The sequence below is a fragment of the Syngnathoides biaculeatus genome, chromosome 4, assembly GCF_019802595.1.
Source record: "Syngnathoides biaculeatus isolate LvHL_M chromosome 4, ASM1980259v1, whole genome shotgun sequence".
In the NCBI taxonomy this organism is placed as follows: domain Eukaryota; kingdom Metazoa; phylum Chordata; class Actinopteri; order Syngnathiformes; family Syngnathidae; genus Syngnathoides; species Syngnathoides biaculeatus.
The window spans coordinates 9,097,390-9,118,917 of record NC_084643.1 but is presented as its reverse complement, the minus strand read 5'-3'; the positions used below and the strand labels follow the sequence as shown (position 1 = coordinate 9,118,917).

Below are 21,528 nucleotides of genomic sequence, written 5' to 3'. Positions count from 1 at the left end.
AAACGATGCCAACAGAGTTGTCTTCAATTAGCTTTGATGTTATTCGATCTGTGTTGCCGTTAAAGCGTTAAGGGCCAATAACTTTCTGCTCCATATTGTGTCGGCCTGACTTCCACAGAAACTATTGTGTCAACTTATCACCGAAGAGGGCCAATCGCCATCCATTTCTTTGCTCAAGCATTTGAACGTGTCGCCGACAGAGTACCATCTCCAAGTCCTCAGAAAGGTATCGGCTCTCTGTCGTGGTGGTGGACCGTTTAGCGCACTTTCTCTGATCCTGATGCTATTCCCACTATTCAGGTGGTGGCACAGTTGCAGGAAAACATCAGAAAAAGCTGCAGTTCTCTGGGAGACTTCAATGAAAGGTGAAGCAAAATAATTCTAACCCCGTAATTTGTTTCTAAATTCACTACAACTGTTTAAAGATCATTACTGAACTGGCCGAGAACTATGTAGGACTCAATTGTGGAGGTGTAGAGTTAAATTGTTTTTACCATTTTTTTTTTTTGGTGGTGTTTGTGTGTGGCTAAAATGGCACCCAGTTGGGCGTCGGGGTTCAGTCGCCCCTCTCCCACATTATAAGGACACCGATGCCCTTTTTTTTTGGCCTCAGTGGTTATCCAGCAATTGTGGGTCACTTAGTTATTATAACGAGGCCCGGCCGGGTCTGTTTTCTCGCGAGCTGGCTGCTAGTTAGTGCCTCTCACCAAAGTGTGCAAAGCCCTAAAAAGGATGCCGATCGAAGAAAGTATGTTTTTCATTTAATCGTGGTTTTCATCTTTCAGTCCACACCCACATCATTTTGAGAGCGGAGACAAAGGCTCCATTTTTCATGATGTTGAAGGCTCATTTAATCTAAAAAATGTTTTTTATTTTTTGGTCTTTGTTTTGTTCCCCTCCGACCATTCAAATTTGGCAGGGTTATTAATCCAACTTTTCTCTGTGGTCCGTCACATTGAGAAGACGTTTATTTTCACTTAACAGCAATTTCAAATACTTGGACAGGCTGTGGTTTATTGTATTCTCTATATTTTGCATACAATTTTTAGATTCTGAAGTAACAAGTTGAAATTCAACCAATATTTCTGAAACAAAACAATTTGTCTTTCCCTCAGTCTGTACTTTGCCTTTTTTGCGCAGGTGTTCATGTGATAGGATTGCGGCTGCAAGCGAGGCTTGCATTCCCCTGGTTGCTTTTTCCGAGATTGCGCCTCTCATTGCGGCTTTGCTCCAGCGGCCATTCGTGTGCCCGCAAGCGGCTCTTGGTAGTGACTTCCTGGATGCGCTGAGTTCCGCCTATACCAGGTACTCACAAATATTCACATTCAAATGTGTGTGTTTTATTTTTAAACAGTTGTATTCATCTTTTGTCGTATACTTTCTTGTGTCAGACTCAAGGCCTGGGGGTCAGATCCTGCCCCCACCCTACATCATTTGTAGCCTATGAAAGCCAATCACATGTCAACTTCCACGAGTCTTTCTAAAGTCCGTAACAAAATTTCAAATTATTTGGAATATACCGTATAACAGGTTGGCCTCACAGTTCTGAGAACTCGGGTTCGATCCTGGTCCCGCCAGTGTGGATTGTGCATGTTCTCCCCGTGCCTGCCTGGGTTTTCTCCGGGCACTCTGGTTTCCTCCCACATCTTAAAAATATGCAACATTTATTGGACACTCCAAATTGTCCCGAGGTGTGATTGAGAGTGTGGCTGTTCGTCTCTGGGTGTACCCCGCCTCCTGCCCGTTGACAGCCGGGATAGACTCCAGCACTCCCCACGACGCTCGTGAGGATAAGCGGCAAAGAAAATGGATGGATGGATGGATGTTATAATAAGCTTTTTCTTTCATAAATTTTTGGGTTTTGAACAGGAGTTGAATTACTACTATTATTACTATCCATCCATCCATCCATCCGTTTTCTTAGCTGCTTATCCTCACAAGGGTTGCGGAGGTGCTAAAGCCAATCCCAGCTGATGGTCTACACCCTGAACTGGTTGCCAGCCAATCGCAGGGCACATGGAGACAAACAGTCGCACTCACAATCACACCGACGGGGCAATTTAGAGTGTTGCATGTTTTTGGGGTGTGGGAGGAAACCGGAGTGCCCACCGGGAGAAAACCCACACACGCACGAGGAGAACATGCAAACTCCACACAGGCAGGACTGGGATTTGAACCCCGGGACCTTCGAACTGTGAGGCCAGCGCTTTCCAACTGCTCCACACCGTGCCGCCCTATTATTACCATTATATATTCCATTATTCTATTAGTTAGGCTTGGAAAATGGATCAATGAATAGTTATGTCATTATATTGTATTATAGTTGACTCATAAAAGTTTGACTCTCTTCTACTAAAATGGCAGCTTTTTTCAAAAATTAAAATTGGTGACATTTGACTTGACTCATAATATTTCAACTTTAGTCACACAAAAACAATGACTTGTGTGATTACGACTTGTTACATTGCAACTTTTTCAAAGATAAAATTACTTATCTGGTAAACAAAATCCTTTTTTAGAAGTTTCTTCAATAAATCTCTTCATTAATCGTTAGGCCTTTCCTCCTTGAAATTTGTAAATTTGTTCTTTTTTTTTTTTTTTTTTTAAATATCCTCATATCACAACTTTAGTCCTTTTAAAATGACACGGATTTGTTCCAAAAAACAATTTGTGCTCTCCTATTTCTCCGTTTCCATGCTTCGACATGATTTTGGACATTCTCGATCAGTTATTTAATCGGCGTTTTGGCTCGGCCCGCCGTTCTTTGCTGAACGGGAATACTTCCGCTCCGTCGATGTTCCTTTGGCAACAATGCCTGGCACGCGTTGCTTTTCATTTTCCGTCTATTCTTCTAGGAGCAATCAATGTTAAGTATGTTGTGTATGTCAGGACACAAATCAAAGGCTCTAATTTCTCAGTTCGACTGAATGATTGCATTGTTTTGAAAAGCATCAAAAGCCGAAGCTGGACATCTGGCTCGCAGATGGTTTTCTCTGCAATGCGATACAATGCGATGTGACATAATAGATATGACTTGATTTTTCACAGCGGTTCCTTGTCCCTGGAGGAGGGGGCTGTTGCGGCACTGTGGTACCAGAGCCTGTCCGGCCTGGAGGAGGCGGCGCTCGGTCTGCTGGAGTCCACCGTCCTCGATGACGCGCCGCTGTCGCCGCAGCAGCTCGAGCGGCAAATAGCGCAGTCGCTGCTGGTGGGTTTGTGATGCCGTACTGTTGAACGGATTTCAAAATCGCTCTCATTTGTCCCAGCGAGGTAGCAACATCAAAGAGGCCGTCGTACTCATCTGCCCTCATTTGGAGTCTCGCACTGGAATTCATTACTTACAATATTTAAATTTTTCTCCACAGACTTTTTTGTTTTTTAAATAATCGACTGTTTCCTTTCCCAGTGTTGGGTTTGCCCAGTGTGTGTCTCACATCATTTGGCAAGCATCAAATTGCGTCTCACATCATTTGGCACGCGCCACACGCTCTTTATTGTGCGGGCTAAATCGCGCAAGTCCCCGCAGCCCCCCCGACGCCCCCTCCCTCCCCGACCCCGACAATTTCGGAGGGCGTAAGATGGCGCCCGGGTTCGTAGAGCGGCAAAGTCACGGGATGATAATTAAGGTCGTGGAGAATAGAATCACAAGCCTGTCCTCCATAAATGTATAAATTTATGGCTGGCTCATGTGGAATACAACTGAGGCGTACTCGGGACACATTGAAAAGACAAAAAAAGGGGGGGGTGGGTTCTACCATTCTGATGTATACTTTGTGTGTTCCACGCCACACACACAATCAGATCGCAAGGATCCAGGGATTCAAAGGAGAAATTCAGAGTGAAAAACGTGCGCCAAGAAATTATTCACAGACTTCATTCTGGCAAAATGAGGATTTTTTTTTTCCTCCCAATATTCCGACTTTGTGTATTTTTTTTCTTTCTTTGGAAATGGATGAACAAATAGTGCAACTTAATTGTCACTTTTTTTGTTATAGTAGAATTACCACGATTATCATGTTTCAGTTTATTTTATTTACAACTTTATTGTCACATACATTTTTTTTTCTACTCTTCATAACGCGGCCCGAAAACCTCTTCAAAAATGCAATTCTGGTGGGAAACAGAAATTTGGCAGCCCGGTGTAAACCTCGCTCGAGTTTTTTGTCATTTGTGTCACTGCAGTTTTCCGTCAGTGATGGTCCAGTTGAGCCCGCGTTGAACTTGCGTAACGATGCGCACTTTTGCAGCTTCGGGTTCCGTACCCATGAAATAAGATCGATGACGAACACTGCGCTGAGAAATTCTGCACATCCGCCCGTTGATTGCACTCGCTCGCGTTCACACGAGTTACTAATCAGGTCTGCTGGGGGGGGGGTTTCACATTTCTGTCCATAAGGGAGAGACAGAAATGATAATCCTTTGTTTGTGTCGATCTGACGTGGGTTTACACTACATCCATCTTGCGTTTATCGCTTTAGTACACACACGTCTTTTAGTGGACCGTTTGTTTTCGGTTCTACATCTGGTCCGGTGTGTCTGTCGTTAAGAGGGCAGGAGGCAAACGTTTTGGTTTCACTTAGCTTGAAGGTTGTTTGGATGTCAGATGTGTACACACGTGTTAAAAAAAAAAAGTGACTGGCTTGCGTCTGTCTTCACCTTCGCTTAAATCAGCAGCATCAAATGGGGGGGGGGGAAACCTGACATTAGGACGGACTATCCCCGTTTGGGCTTGTGACGCCACTTCTCTGTGATCTGTTCCGACTCTGGCCCAATAACGATAAAACCTCCGCTTGCCTGTTTCCGACCGCTGAAGCTAAAAAAGAAAAAGAAAGAAAAAAGAAATGAAAACAGGATGTTTGTTTCTCGCCGTAATTGATCCTCCTTGAAGTGTTCGCGGTAAAGTAATGGATGTGGACGCGAAAAGGGCCCATCTGTTTTAAATAAAAGTGGCCTGCCAAGCAAACTGGAAATACGAACGTTGACGTGAGCGCACTTTGCTGCATGTGTGTTCATGTCACATTTCTGCTGCCCACCCATCCCGCTCACGTTCACGCAAAGCGGTTTTGGTCGCAAAGGAACATGGCAAGAACGTGGATGGAAGTTGGGAGGTTGTAATAACACCAGGGATCCGCTGGGTGAGGCTGTTTTGCCAAATCAAGTTATCCCGTAGACTTGACGCAATAGATGAGAATAGAAAGGCCTCTTTTTATTTCACAGTCCATCCATCCATTTTCTTCCCCGCTTATCCTCACGAGGATCGCGGAGAGTGCTGGAACCTATCCCAGCCGTCAACGGGCAGGAGGCGGGTGGGGTACACCCTGAACTGGTTGCCAGACAATCGCAGGACAGACGGAGACGGACAAGCAGTTGCACTGACAACCACACTGACGGGGCAATTTGGAGTGTCCAATTAATGTTGCGCGTTTTGGGGATGTGGGAGGAAAGCGGAGTGCCCACCCGGAGAAAACCCACGCGGGCACGGAGAGAACATGCAAACTCTACACAGGCGGGGCCGGGATTGAACCCGGGACATCAGAACGGTGAGGCCAACGCTTTACCAGCTGACCCGCCGTGCTGCCTTTTCAAATTTCAAAACAGTGCAATTACAAGCGTGTCATTTATTGGCGTTTTCATAGAGCCATCATTTTTTTTCTTTAATATTTAAACTTATATTTTGTCTTTACGAAAATTCTGACTTATTTTATGTCGTCATTATTTAGTAAGTTCTTGCTAAAGTCATCCAGTCATGCCAACTATCTTGTCTTGTGAACTACAACTTAATCATGTGAAAAGAAAAACCAAAAAAAAAAAAAAAAAACAACTGTAGTTACGAAATTAGGACCCAAATATGATATTTAGACTCACACTGTTCATGTCTGAGTCTGGATAGTAGACTTATTTTTTCACAATTTTTTTCCCTCATATTAGTTTCTCACATTATGACTATCTTGCCTCATTATGCCAAAAATTATGACTAATAAAACTAAAATGTAACTAGTAAAAATGATTTATTCCATGTAAAATTATTTATCTACTTTCTTGCCATGAGAAGCAGTTATTAAATGTAAGATTTTATTTTGTACCTTGTCTGTCTCACCTAACGCTGACCCAAAACAACCTAAAGGAGACTCATAAGTTATGAGCAGTAATAAGTGAATTATGTGAGTGAGTGTGGCAACTGTCGGTCATTCATTGAAATGTCAAAAGTCAAATATTAACTATAGATACAGTCCAGCCGTTAAGCGTTTGTGCAGGGGCGTTTTTTTGGAATGTGTTCAATGTAAAACACATGAAGAAGAGGGTACATTAGGTGGGAATGTGGGGCGATGAAATTTCAAGTGCAATTATGGCAAAATGTTGATGTAGAGCTCCATCTAGTGGTTTTGGTGTGTGGTCACAGGCTGTTTGTGTTTTGCAGCCAAAGGCCTGCGCTCAGCACTGCTCCATCTTCTTGGTGGTGAATGACATCTTCAGGTGAGGCACACTTTGACTTAAGAGTTTAATTCATTCCGTGGTCACGCTGGTGACTCGAAACACTCCTATTCTAAATAACTGTTACCCATTGAATTCAATGAAAATGCCATTAACCAGACCCCCCCCCAAAAAAAAACAAAAAACAAAACAAAAAAAACAAAATATTGCTTATCGTAAGCTAAATAGCACAATTACACTATTATTCTGAGCTTTATAAAAATGAATGCTTGAATTAAATAGGGTTCCAATTGGTGTTCATGCCTTGGCCACAAGTGTCAGCATCACAAACATAAATCTTTGAGGGTGAAACACAAAGAAGAAGACCCCTGCAACCAAGCGGAAGTAATAAAAGAAAGCAGCAGAAGGCAAAAGAAAATACAGTATGCCTTTGAATCTAGTATTGTTGTATTGTCTGTATACATGTGTTGCTGCCATGTTTGTGTTCAAATGTCCGTTGCCTTAAAAGGTTACCATAAAACTGACAAATTGAGGCGAGTTTCACAACACGACGCATCTCCGTTGTTTTGCAACGTGTGATAGCATTAAAATAGCCCACTTTCATAAGATAAATATTAATATGTGGTTTGGCTAAATACACAACGTATGCTTCTTTTTTTTTCCTGTTAGTTTTTCCAGTAAATAAATATGAAGCCAGCATTTGGGCTATTTTATTTATTTATTTTTTTTTTTTTGTTCTGTCTGGCAAACTGCTGCTTGTTGTTGGTTCTTGAAAGAGTAAAAAGTTGGGCGAGGTACCTACCGCCGTGCGGTGGTTCAATGCTTGTCATTTTGTCTGTGGTTCAGCGCTCACGATATTGTTTTGGATCAACTTGTGCTCACATGTGTGTGGGTTTGACAGGTCCCTCCTTAAGAAACAAGAGAATCACCCGCGTACTCGCGATGTCATCCACGTCTTTACCAGTTGCTTCTACAAGGAAGTCACGCTGGCAAATGCACAGGTAGGCCTCATCCATTTGCGTCTTTTAATTTCCGGTGAACATTTGCTCTGACTGGCATGCATGAGCAAGGATTACCTTTCTGCTCATTTGAAATTATATCCTCCCCCCCCCCCCCCCACCACCACCATCCCCCAATAACAGTCTGTCTTGTAAAAATGTGCAAATATCCTAAAATTCTGAATTTGTGTAATCATTCAACATAATTCTTGCGAATTTAAACTTTTCATTTTTTGAAATATTAAGCGTTTATCTAATTTATTTGTTATATTATTGACTGTATGTGTTAAACCTATGGTCCGGGGACATATCTGGGCCACCACTTCATTTTATGTGGCACACGAAAGCAAATTGTTTATACTTATTGAACAAACTTTTTTTTTTTTTTTTTAAACTGATATCTTATTTCAACACTCATTATCCATGGATTTGTTTTGTATATTTTCGCCAGTGTTTTTTTTGTATTTCAAATTATATGAAGTGATCATTATAATAATGCGAGAAAAATGAGTTTGACACAACTGATCAAGTCAAATAACGTACTCCTTTGTACAATTACATGTATTCGTGTACGTCACTTTATTGCAGCTGTGCTTATTGTTGTATATTTCTAGTAACATATTAATTTACACATTTTTTTTTACAAACATTCTGACTATTCTAATTCGTTTTCCTTCCCAATATGACTTAATCTATGAATATCTTTGTACCTTAGCAATATTATGGCTCTGTAGTGAAATACTGTCTTCTTTATAATATTTAAACTATGTGGTGAAAAAGTGCCTTGCAATATTCTCAATGTACCAACCGTAGTAAATATTTGCCATTGTAATATTCTGACTGTTACAATGTTTTTATACCTCAAATTTTATTGCTTTTTTGAAAAGTTCCTGTTTATTCTTAAAATAGTCTGAAGAACACCTGGCGTAATTTAGCAAGTGTCATCTCGAACGTTGGAGTTTAACCATTTGGCTAAAATCCTCTCACTAGCCCCAACGATATCAGGGCCACAGTACACTACACAATTGCTGCCTTTTGCTGTTTGGTTGGCCTTTTTAAGAGGAGCAAATGGTTGGGAAACACTAGATGGCGCTAGCAGCCCATTCAACAGATGTCATCTGGACTTATTACACGCTACGCTCACCGTGGTCATTGGCAGAGTGCCACTTATGCGTTCCATTTTTTTTTTTTTTTCCCCCCCCCTGTGTGTGTCACTTCAGATACCTTTGAAGGCCTTCTTCCCTCAGTCCCCTCAAAGTCTGCTGCTTCCGCTCTTGAGCCGCCCTCCAGGTCAGTCTGTGTGTGTGTGTGTGTACGTCGCTCAATGCACAATAGCTTGTATTGTCAGAACAAGATGGCGCTTCCTGCTTCGCGCCGAATGAACACTTGTTTCTACAATCGATACTAGTTAATGACGGTGGTGATTGCGCTCGCATGATATGCAGTCAGTGTCGCCCACCGGTCGGTCAAAGTATTAAACACAAGCACAAGCTCGTAAGCCCGCACAATCAATACAAAAACTGTAGTTCTACCATTGCATCAATCATAAAGCAACACGGTCTACACCAGGGGTGCCCAGAGTTTTTTACCCCAAGATCTACTTTTCAAGCAGCCAGCCTCTCGTAAGCTAACCACATCGTTTAATTACGTTTTATCGTTTTATATGTACGTACACTGCAGTCCAATTTTTTTTTATTGAAGACAAAAAAATGGTGCAAAGTTAATTTGGTGTATGGACTGTACGTAATGTGTTGCGCTAAGAAAAACTTTCCCTTTAAAGGAAAAATATTTCAATGACTGGTTTGTTCCTTAATAAATCAGAAAATAGGGCAAAATGTCAACCATTGTTAATAGAAGATTTTTATTATTTATACATATATTTACCAAGAGTGTGAAACTCTGAGAATTTGAACAATTTTAGCTCAAACAAGGTCTATTGATCAAATATGTTGGCTAGTCGATCAGTGATCGATTAGTCGTTACACCTGTTAGCCCCGTGTAGCTCGTGAAGGTCGCACATGTTGCGTCTGCGGCGCTTATCAATGTGTGCCCAGACCCGGCCTGCATGTACACACCAAGGATGGACATGAATGGCGCCATTAAGCCAACGCTGGAGCGCAGCCAGAACTCAGAGTTAATGATTACGACTTATTTTTGTCTGCGTGGAAGCATGCGTGAGTGCGCTGAAAGGCAATTCTTCATCGCAGCCTGAATGGATATGCTTAAAATCGCACTGACACCAAAAGGATGATTTTTAGTATGTTTTTAATTAAAAGTATAGAGCTACTAAAAATAAAAAAAATAGTTTTGGAGGGCGACTGAGTACGCTACATCGTGTCATACGTACTGTCGAGGAATCTGTTGTTAGTTAGCTTTTTATTTCCATTTTTTTTTTTTCATGAAATATTGGCAGAACCGCTGCATCTACCTTTCCGTGTCAGTCCCGTTTATGTAGAGGCGCAACCTCCGGAAAAATACTTTGTGTTTGGTTCTGCTCTCTGTTAAACTACCACCACAATAAATGAATATGAAATTGGTTCACGTTGGTCACTGATGGGCGCCACGGTGGATCAGCTGGAAAAAAAAAACATTGGCCTCACACTTCTGAGGTGCAGGGTTCAATCCCAGCCCTGCCTGTGTGGAGTTTGCATGTTCTTCCCGTGCCCGCGTGGGTTTTCTCCGGGTGGGCGCTCCGGTTTCCTCCCACATCCCCAAAACATGCAACATTATTTAATTGGACACTCTAAATTGTCTCCATGTGAACTGCGATTAGCTGGCGACCACTTCAGGGCGTACGCCGCCTCCTGCCCGTCGACTGCTGGGCGAGGCCGCAGCACTCCCGCAACCCTCGTGAGGATAAGCGGCTGAGAAAAATTGATGGATGGTCACTGATAGTGTGGCGGTACACTCGCCTGACTTTGGTGTTGGTGGGGCCAACGTGGGTCCAGTGCCCGCTCAGTGACGTAACTGCCAATGGTTGTCCGTGTCCATATTTTTGCCTCGCGACTGACTGGGGACCAGTTCAGGGTTCAGGCTCCACCTCCCCGTGACCGTAATCAGGATAAGCGGTGTGGAAAAAGGATGGATTGATAGTTAACTTTGTATGGACAGAAAAGTTAAGATTGGACATCATTAAAAGTGCAAAGTCTTCATTTGGGGACGCTTTGCCTGAGTACATCTTGCGAGATTGCAGGATTTGCAGCTGCTCAAATTGCAAATTTGGAGTGTCTGCGCGCTTGCGTCGATGTGTACTTTGCAGAAGCGTCTTGGGAGGCTCGCAGGCAACACCTGAACTGGATCACTGGCTCGTTACGAAGACTGACACAGGAGGAAGAGGAGGCGGCTGCCAGTGGCGGGTTAGACTATCTATCTATCTGTCTGTCTGTCTGTCTGTCTGTCTTTTTTGCTTGTTTTTTCCACTTGTCTGTTCTTTTTTCATCTATCTATCTATCTATCTAATCTATCTATCTATCTCTATCTATCTATCTATCTATCTTCTATCTATCTATCTATCTATCTAATCTATCTATCTATCTATCTATCTATCTATCTATCTCTATCTATCTATCTATCTATCTATCTATCTATCTATCTATCTATCTATCTATCTATCTATCTATCTATCTATCTATTCTATTCTATTCTATTCTATTCTAATCTCTAAACCAATTTTCCGTAATATAATCCAATTTTATGTCATCCTTTTTGTTGAAACTGTCACGTAGCGGGGGCGTCGGTGCCGTGTTCGAGGCCTGGTTCCTGCTGGTCCAATGTTCCCACTGGACGCAGGAGGCCCTCCGGGTGGCGGCCAGCGCCGAACCCCGACACTGCGAGCCCTCGCTGTGGCTGCTGACGTTTTATCACCACCCCACCAACAGGGGGCACTGTAGGGATCAACGACTGGTAATGCTGTCTTTAAAAATGACCCATTTTGAAGATTTCCTTCAAGCCGAAATGTATCATATGTTGAGAATTTTAACCTTCTGTTATTCATAACATGTTTATAACACAGTGACTTACAAAGTTAAATGGTACAAACTTTTTTATTTCAGCTTGAAGGCAACCTTGGTAAAAACACAAATGTGAAATTTTACTGCATGCTTTGAATGGGATAATATAGATAGAAATATATAAATACAAACATGAAAATTGTAAATGACAAGATCAATGTGCCCCGTGACCCCCCCCAGGGCGTAGTCCGCCTTTCGCCCGAAGTGAGCCGGGATAGGTTCCGGCACTCTCGTGACCTTTGTGAGGATAAGCGACCCAGAAAATGGATGGGTGGAGGTCCCATTTGAAATCTGAACATAAAGGGGTGACGATGTTTGTTCGTGATATTAAAAAAAATAATCTTTTGATGATTTTCAATGATTTTTTTTGTGAAATGTTGTTTAGCTTTAAGAACACAAAATATTACAATGTAGTTTTCATGTGACACCCCAAAAAAAACTACTCCAAAAATAAATCCATATCTCACGAGAAAAAGAAGAAAAAATACAAAATGCCGCATTTAATTTGTTCTGTGACTTTCACGTTTTTGTTGGCGTCACAAAGGAAAAGCATCGAACGAGCGACGGCTCATAACTTGGAAGACCTGTAAACTCTTTTCAGGTAGATTTATGACTATAATGTGTGAAATTGCTGTTTTTGTCCTGCAAATATTTAACCTTCACCACAACATCACAGCGAGGCTCTCCAACGGAACATTTTTTTTTTCATATGGCGACGTGACAAATGTGCCCTCCTGTCCCCTTCGCCACCTCCACAATGAATGGGTTCATTGACAGTGCATTGAATAAGCAATCTGAGATATGGAAGACTTTAATATCACAAATTTACAACCTTTGAGCTCCTTTTTTTCTTTATCTTTTTATCTTGCCAATGTTTTGATTCTCAGCAGCTTACAATTTTAAACTCGCAGTGATTCTCCCCCCCACCCCCTTTTTTTTTTTCCAAAGTGTCCCTAATATTCATTTGTGGGTGACAATATTAATATTCATCTCTTGTGCACCTCCCAAAAACGTCCCCAAAGGCAATTGGCTGCAGGTGAACGGGACGGGACGTGAGCAAACACAATATCGGGCAGGCTCGCATTAAAAAGTAAATAATGGATGACCCCAACCCGAGGTGGAGGATGAAGAAGTATCGATTCCTCCTCTCATAACGGAGGCGACGCGGCGTCGTCCGTGGCCGTCTTTGGATATCGCGCATGTATTGACTGTCATTTTGGATCTGCAGGCGTGTGTGCAACAAGTCTGGGAGCAGCTGCGCCTCCTTCTGTCAGGTCCTCCTTCTCCTCGGCGCCCCGTTCCCGGGGAGCCGCTCGGCGATCTGCTGGCCCTGGTCTCGCCGAGCGCCCGCCGGCCGTCGCCCGTTTTGATCCTGGACCTCGCGGTCAACTGCGCCGTCTTCTCCCGCCGGCCGCAGAGTTTCTGCACGCACGTCGTGCGCACGGTGAGGAGGAGCACAAAAAATGGGACGGGTGTCGTCCGCGGGCTCGTCCGTTTTTCGATGAATGTTCATCCTCGGGTGGTCTGGAGCCCGTCCCGGATGATTCGGGCCCAGACGTCCTGGATCGGCCAATCACAGCGATGATTTATACAAACAACCGATCGCACACTCTGGGGTAAAAATAACCCGATGTGGGGTCGTTTGAACCCTGCTAACGGGTCAGAAATGAGTCATTCGTTTGGCCACAATGTCACCGAAATTGGACCAAGTGAAATAACTCAACTTTGGAGTTGTGAAGTCATCACGTCGACGACGCATCAAACTTACAAATACGATTGTGAAATGATCCTTTAGTATGTATGACCCACAAATCCATCCATCCATCCATCCATCCTCACTCCTTTTCTAGCTGCCTTCCTCCACCCTTTCCTTGATTTCACCCTGTTCTTCTTTCATTTCATCCTCCCTTTCCTTTACTTTTGTCCTTGTTTACCGCGGCCCTTCTTACCTTTTTCTACCGCGTCCACCCAGCCTTCCTGTCGCTTTCCTTCCTCCTTTTCTTTTTACATCACCCTTCCTCCCTTACATATTGCCTTGCTTCTTTCCTTTCACAAATCCCTCTACCAAACCTTCCTTTCTTCCTTCCATCCTTTCACCATCCCTACCAGACTTCTCCCTTGTTTCCTTCCTCCTTCCCACTCTGCATTTTATTCTTCCTTTCCTCCAGCCAACCTTCATCATCCCATCCTTCAACCTTGTTTACATCCCCATCTTTCCTTCCTTCCATCCATCCCTGTCTTCACTCCTTTTCGAGCTGCCTTCCTCCATCCTTTCCTGCATTTCATCCAACCTACATCTGTTCTTTCCTTTTTTTCCCCACTCCCTTCTTTCATTTCATCCTCCCCTTCCCTTACTTTTGTCCTTCTTTACTGCGGCCCTTCTAACCTTTTGTACTGTCTCCACCCAGCCTTCCTTTTTCCTTCTTTCCTTCCATCCTTTCACCGTTCCTACCCGACTACTCCCTTGTTTCCTTCCTCCTCCCCACTCTGCATTTTATTCTTGCTTTCTTCCGGCCGACCTTCATTCATCCCATCCTTCAACCCCGTTTACTTCCCCATCTTTCCTTCCATATCACCTGTCCTTCCTTCCTTCCTTCCATCCATCCATCCATCCGTCCTCACGCGTATACTACGTCTATGTCGAACTCGTGTTCTGTGCACTCACTGTCCGGTTGTTTTGTCTGCAACTCCAACGTAGCGAGACAAAAGTATGGCATTCGTGTGGTTCCGTGCGGTACCATCCGCCAACCTGTCGAATAACTTTGCATATAATTAATTATACGCGTGTGTGCGTGCGGCACCAGGTGGCGACCGCGACCGGTCCGGTCAGTCTAGCGGCGCACGCTCTGAGCCGGCTGGAGGGGCGGCTCGGCGCGGGAAGCGGCGGCGGTGGCGCCCCCGACGCGACCTCTGTCAGGATCCGTGAGCTTCAAAACGAGCTGGCCACCCCTACGCCGCCTCCGCCGCCGTCGCGAGACCTCACCGATGCTGGACACGCGCACCACCCGCGCTCACCCAGGTGGGACCTCACATGCGCACACGGGACGCTAACACGCCCTGGTGAGTTCGCAGTCAGTTCAGGGTCTGCCTCATGAACAACGTTTGCATCGTTAATGAAGGCCACGCTCGCCGTGCAGGACGGCGTGGAAATAACGCACGACGAGCGAGGACAGTGGAGCAGTTTGAAATGAATATGTGTCAAAACTATGGAGGAGAAGGGTAGGACGACCATAAGCCACGTCATGTCATCGAGCAAGTGTGATCAAAAGTGCTTCAAAATAAAAGCAGGGTCAGGATTTTCGGTCACTCAAGAAAATAGCTTCGTTATCAGGAGTGGATCAGACCCGTGATCATTTGGTCATCAATTACGGTTAAGGCTGATTTGCTTGGAGAGAAATTAGAAAACATGTAAAGATCAAAAGTGGGCGGCACCGTGGCGCAACTGGCTTGAAAAAAAAAAAAAAAAATAGCCTTAATGCCAATGTTTTTCTTTTTTATATGTTTTTCCTTTAATACAACAGCACCTTTTTAAAAAAAAACAAAATTCTCCAGGTATTAACATTCTTGTCATGTTACAACTTCTTCTTCTTTGTTTATCCATCATCTTTACAACTTCTGTCACTACTTTTTGCCTTCTAATCGTAAGTCTTTTGTACAACTTACCATCACAACTCTTCTCATAATATTGACTTTTATTTTTCCAATCATTGACCTTTGTTTTGTAATCTTGAACTCATAACTCTCCCCAAATTGCCAATACTTTACTGCCAATATGTATTTACTAAACATGAAGTGTAACGCGTCGGTCCTTGGACTAACTTTTCCTGCTACTAACTATTGGACCCGGAGTGAAAGAAAATAGATTTATATTAATATCGCGACCAGGACTGTGTTTCCCTCCATGTGTTATGTATGAAAACACGTGAACAAATTTCCAGTCTAAACTCTTCACAGGCTGATTGAAGCTTCAGACTAAACACGGCACAAACGCGCGGATCAAGTTCTTTGCTCCTATTTTTTTCATTTCCGCTGTACAAAAAGTGACATTTGCTTGTTAACTATGAAATGTTTGAACGTTTTCCTCTCCAGTTAGCGGCCTCGGCGTCGGGAGTGCCGCAAACGTTCCGAGTGGTCGCCGCAAGTGCTCCGCCCTCACGCCGGCGCCTGTCATCTTCTCATCTGTTGTCAGCGACCTTGGAAAAAAACAGAAGGAAGGAAGGAAAGAAAGAAAGAAAGAGAGAGAGAAAGAGGGGCACACTAAGAAACTGGAGCTACAGGTCAAACTCATACGACTTCTACATACAGTAACCACCCCAGTGGACACGTTTTGCAGAATAAATACATTCAAAAGTGCTAAGAGTCACACTGATGGCATTATTGCAACTCACAATAACATTCAAAATGAAAGGTCTCAGTCGTACTGACTATTGGCAACCCAATTTAAAAAAAAAAAAAAAAATTGCCCTTTTTTTTGGTGAATGCCCATCAAACAAAGTAAAAAGTGTTTCAAACTGGCTGGAAAAATGTAGATTTTTGCCACTAGAAATACTAATAATAAAATATAAAATATTTTGAAAAATAAAATAATATAGTCTGATTTTTTTTTTAAAATGTGAAGAAAAATGACAGTGATCTTATTCAAAAGCCTTAAAAAAATAAAAATGAGGCTGAACCAAAAATGAGAAAAATCTGCTTGAAATATATATTAAAAATAATTCTGAAATAAATGGATAAAAATGATGCTTGAAACACATAAAAAGCTTGAAAAATACATACGAAAGCTTAAAAAATGCATAAACCAATTTTTGAAAAAGTAAAATTATAAATAAATTGAAACGATGCAGAGAAATGAAATTTTAAAAATCCTTGAGCAAAATAAAAAGAAACTGAAACTTAAAAATACTTGCTTGCTTGAAAATAGAATAAACATAATGCTTAAAAATGGTTGTAAAATACAATAGTTAAAAAAATATTGAAAATATAAAATCTTGAGTAAACCAGCGATAAATGTGAAATACATACAGTAAAATACCTGAAAAATAAAATGGTTAAAAATGCAAAAAAAAAAAAAAAAAAAATTGAAAAACTCCAATTCCAAATATATTGTAGAATAAAAGATATAATTTACAAAAATAAAGTGAATTTTGAAATATGCTGCAAAGCACGGTGACACAGTGAGGACTGGTTCGCACATCTGCCTCACAGTTCTGAGGACCCGGATTCAAATCCAGCCTCGGCTGTCTGGAGTTTGCATGTCTTTCCCTTGCCTGTGTGGGTTTTCTCCAGGTACTCCAGTTTCCACCCACATCCTAAACATGGATGATTTAAGACACTAAATTGTTCGTAGGTGTGAGTGCCAGTGTTTCTACAGTATGGCAATTGGCTAGAAACCAGTTCAGCGCGTACCCCGCCTCTCGCCCCGAATCCGCTACGATAGGCTTTAGCACGCCCCTGACGAGCGAGCGAAGGAAAATGGACGACGCGGAGCAGCTCCCGTGGTCGGCGAGCGGACTGGACGCCTGTTCCTGCTGAACTGAGCCAGTGGTTGTGTAGGACTGATTATCAGCTCAGTAGGCACAGGAGGCCGAGCCCAGATCTTTGCTGGCTATCAATCATATCCTGCATTTTACGATATGATTTATGTGCGCTGTTGCTGGATCGCCGCAGTTTGCGAACGGTGACGCTAACTCTGTTCAAAGACCTCCTCGACCCCGTTCTCAGCTGGATTGTTTCAAAAGAAGAAGAAATAAAGGGAGGGGGGGGGTAAACACGGAACATAAAAGCCGCAAATCCATCAAACGACTCTCCGCAATCAACGGTTTGATCGCGGGGATGAAGAGACGTCGTTCTTGTCTCGAGATGAGCCGAGGGCGCCATTAGGGTGTCATAAATCACGCGGGCTTATACAGTATATATGTGGCTGTCCACTGATGGCTGTCATATGGACATTAACGGCCCGTTGATGGCCATTAGTCTGTTAATGGGCCCTAAATATAGGTGGACTGATGACATGCTCGGCGCGGACCTCATTGCTAATTCACACATCCGTCCTCATTTAGACCGATGGCCTCCTCAGCCGCACGCGGCACTTTAATGTACTATATATGGACGCATCAATAAATGGATCATTCAGGAGTTGGAGTGACGAAGCTTTTGCGCTTCCAACTTAGCTGGGAAGTCCCTTGGATGTCGGATGTGGGGAAAAACAAATATCGCCATTGCTTGCCGTATCACGGCAATTTTATTGCAATTTGTTTTTGTTTTTCTATAGCTCAGAGTCGTGCAGTTTCTCAGCTGCACATCTCTGATAGCCTGATTTTTAATGTGGCAGCACTTACACACAAAAGGTCAACTGGGCTCTTATTCTTCGGAGAAAAGAAAACCTTTTTGACTATTCTCAAGTGATAAATTTGGTCACCAAATTGCTCAAGGGCGTGAAAATGGAAATTGAAAGAAGACGAGCGGAAAGCCACTGTTTAAAACGTAAGCCGTGCTCGGTTTTGTAAAATAAACCAAGAATCGCGAGTGCACTCACGCTTGACAATATTGAAAGAAAGAAAGGCAAGTAAAGAGCAATGTTTAACTTGACTATCGCAATGTAGTTAAAAACATCACCGGAATGATTCCTGGGATCCCATAATGCTTTTGATTGTCAGTGTGAGAACTGTTCACCCCATCACCACCATTCAAGGTGCGCGCAGATGCCTTTCATGCGCGCGTGTAGATTGTGTGGACGGTGACGTCATACGTTCAAATAAAGTAGCACATATTGGCATTTAATTGCATAAATCAGTCACTCACATTCGAGGCGCGCGGCCGTCGCACTCGCAAATCTGCACAGTTGAGGACGAAAAATCACACACGTAAAATTTGTTCCGAGTAGAAAAAATAGACATTGAAAGACGTCGCTTATTTTTCAGTCTCTAACTATAATAAGTATGAGATTGTGATTGACTCGATCTATTTTCTAACGTTAGACTCGTGTGTCCATCTATCTAATTGCGAACGGCTATTTTCCCCCGTGGTACCGCGTTTTCTTGAAGTTGAAAACTTTTCGCCTCTCCATGCTTCAAGAAGATCACCTACTGCTAGCTTTCATCAACGGGTTGACAATAGATAGCGCCGTAAATTATGCAAGATTATAACAATACATCAGGATGAAATAAAATGATTTGATTATATGAATATTTACTTTTGAAATGGAATGTCTACCAACCTCTTTAAAAAGGTCTGTCTCTGTCTGTGCAATACGTCAATACATTTTGGTTATGGGATTAGGTAACAAGTACATAGTCGGGTATAACAACTCAGGAAGTTATTTTAAGGTCTTGAGATTCCATCTCTAATCACACCCGCAACTTTATATCTGCGGGCATGACTGACCACACCCGTACAATTTTCAAATGTGAGTGACTGATATATCAAAGACAAATATCTATCATAGCATGTTCAGTAATTGACTTGTACTGTAAGCGTAGCGACAAGCACGGAAATGACCGGAGAAGCAGATTTGTGTGTCGCTTGACTTTGTTTTTGTTTCTGCGGACAAGGTTCTCCTCAGGTGCAGAACTTAGCCACTGTGAACAAAGAGGAAATCAATCACTGTTCACCAATCAGCTAAGCTCTGCGCCTGGCTGGAGACAGCACACACGGACGGAGACCCGTCGCACTCCCGAGGACGGACGAACCGCTCGCGCTCTCCTTCCTCCTTCGGTTTGAACTTTGGGCGCGGTTGTCATGGCAGCCGGCCAGGTCGTGGCTGTGTGGTAATCCCTGGCAATGTGATTTTTATCATAAGTCACAAATCAGCACGCCAGGAACCCCCACAGCCCGGACAGTTGGCATCGCGGCCACAATCTTGCGCCTCGACTGTCCTGGCCTGACATTAAGCAAGCGCGAGGGAAAAAAAAAAGCAGACGTGTAGACTTTCCCTTTCGCTGGCCACGTTCGGCTAATGATAAGCGGATCGAGCGGGATGGACGGCGTGGAGGGATCGACCGGACCGAAACACCACCCGTCTTTTCTTAAAAAAAAAAAAAAAAAAGACGGGACAAGTTTGCAAACCCTGCTCTGATCTCAACAAGCGGCACTAAAAAAACAAAAAAAAAACAGACCCAAACATTAAAAATAAAACCATTCATGCAGGCAGGGAGGGAGTAGATCTATCATCCATCATCTTAATTGGCCAGAGGTCTGGACCAGTGGGGTCCACTTCTGGTAACACGAGGTTCAGGCTTAGTTTGTTGTCAGGGATTCTCTCTTTTGGGGGTCTGTGTATGTTATCTTATACCCCCCGAAAGAAAAAAGTACAATGGATCGGAGCTTTTTGACCTTGGATGAGACATGCAAGCTAAAACCCGCTTTTAAAAGTGATCCCCAGTTCTTGGTTCATGACAGATGCCGTTGTGCAACAACCTAGTTGACCTCACTTCCTGCCGTGCTTAATGCTTTTTATGTGAATGATTTAGAAGAGAGGCCCCATAGCTCAGTGGTTAGAGGGTTGGTTTGGTGAACCAGGGGTTGTGAGTTCGAATCCCACTGGGGCCTCCCCTCCCCCGAGAGGCGTTGCGTCAAAGAAGTGCATCTGGCGTAAAAAGTCTGCCAGAACAAATATGTGACGACCCCTCAATGAAACTTACTTATTGAAATGATGGTCAGCAGGTGCTTTTCATGCAAATATTTAGTCATCTGACTTAAAAACTGGATTTGCATAGAAACTGTAAGTTGCATTTGACTACATATAATTCTTTTGTTGCTGCTGTACGAATGTAACTTTATTGTAAACCAAGGACCTTGTACGACTGCATCTCGTCGTCGTCGTCTTCTCCTTCTTTTTCTTTCGGCTTGTCCCGTCAGGGGTCACCACAGCGTGTCATCTTTTTCTGGTGCATCTTCCTCTCTTAACACCCGGCTGTCCTCATGTCCTCCCTCACAACATCCATCAACCTCTTCTTTGGTCTTCCTCTCTCTCTCTCGCTCTTTTGCCTGGCAGCGCCATCCTCAGACTCTCTCGCCTCTGTCCAAACCGTCGAAGTCTGCTCTCACGAACCTTGTCTCCAAAACATCCGACTTTGGCTGTCCCTCTAATCAGCTCATTTCTAATCCGATCACTCCGAGCGAGAAGCTCAACATCTTCATTTCTGCCACCTCCGGTTCTGCTTCCTGTTGTTTCTTCGGCGCCGCCGTCTCTAATCCGTCCCTCGTGGCCGTCCTCACCGCTGTTTTATAAACTTTGCCCTTCATCTTAGCGGAGACTCTTCCGTCACATAAAACACCAGACACCTTCCGCCTGCTGTTCCAACCCGCTTGGACCCGTTTCTCCACTTCCGTACCACGCTCACCGTTGCTCTCGTCACTAACGTGCTATCCGCTAATGTACCCGTACATTGTTGACTAATTAGCCCCATGGAGTACATTTTAGGCGTAATATATGACTTGTCAATGGGGCTACGGTTATGGCCGGTGTAGCGATTCACGTGGCCCATGTTGGTACACCCCAGACTGGTTACCAGGGCACATATAGGCCAACAACCATTCACACCAATGGACAATTTTGAGTATTCAATGAACACTAACTTATGTTTTTTTTTAATGTATGAGAAATACGAGGTGTAGAAAATGAAAATGTACTGTAGACCAGTAGAAATATAAACTGTTACCACTGAGTCCAGTAATTATGACCTTACGGACAAAAAGTGAGAATACGACACGTAAATAAATAAATGACGTAAGGCAGGTACGAATGAATAAACCCAACACTTGTGTCAGGGAGATCTGTCAGGATACAGGCAGATGCGCAAAAAGCCGATTACAACCTGGGCATCAAGCTGTCGAAAAGTCTGTGCGTGTGTGTTTGAAGATAAACAGTCTTGTGGCGGGGACCGACGTGAAATAAGATTTGGAGCTAGGAGAAAAAAAAATGAGTCGCTCAGGTTGATGTGGACCCACGTTGAAAGCAGGACATCAAGGTCATCTCGTGTGGATAAGATGTTTTTCCTCCCGCAAATAAGTTGACAAATCCTGTCGACGCTCAACGGACAGAAGTATTGGGATGCCTTACCGATACAAAGCCATACAGGAAGTAGAAA

At 43.5% G+C, this 21,528-nt stretch overlaps 2 protein-coding genes across 4 annotated transcripts in view; one reads left to right on the top strand and one right to left on the bottom strand.

Annotated features, from left to right (window-relative positions):
- Nucleotides 1-16,072, top strand: part of fancc (FA complementation group C) — a 32,399-nt gene extending 16,327 nt beyond the window's left edge. The window contains exons 5-16 of the mRNA XM_061818235.1: nt 119-226; nt 301-365; nt 1,141-1,305; nt 3,049-3,208; nt 6,419-6,474; nt 7,334-7,433; nt 8,651-8,720; nt 10,690-10,786; nt 11,156-11,333; nt 12,669-12,884; nt 14,245-14,459; nt 15,530-16,072. Coding sequence (XP_061674219.1) covers nt 119-226; nt 301-365; nt 1,141-1,305; nt 3,049-3,208; nt 6,419-6,474; nt 7,334-7,433; nt 8,651-8,720; nt 10,690-10,786; nt 11,156-11,333; nt 12,669-12,884; nt 14,245-14,459; nt 15,530-15,533 — 1,434 coding nt within the window. The 3' untranslated portion in view covers nt 15,534-16,072. The remainder of the gene's footprint in view (nt 1-118; nt 227-300; nt 366-1,140; nt 1,306-3,048; nt 3,209-6,418; nt 6,475-7,333; nt 7,434-8,650; nt 8,721-10,689; nt 10,787-11,155; nt 11,334-12,668; nt 12,885-14,244; nt 14,460-15,529) is intronic.
- aopep (aminopeptidase O (putative)) overlaps nt 15,495-21,528 on the bottom strand; it is a 96,706-nt gene continuing 90,672 nt past the window's right edge. For 2 of the 3 annotated variants that reach the window (XM_061818231.1, XM_061818234.1), the window contains one exon: nt 15,495-15,633. The gene's annotated coding sequence lies outside the window, so the exon portion shown is untranslated. Of the gene's footprint in view, nt 15,634-21,022; nt 21,461-21,528 lie in introns of those variants that run through there. The other variant, XM_061818232.1, reaches the window with a different exon arrangement.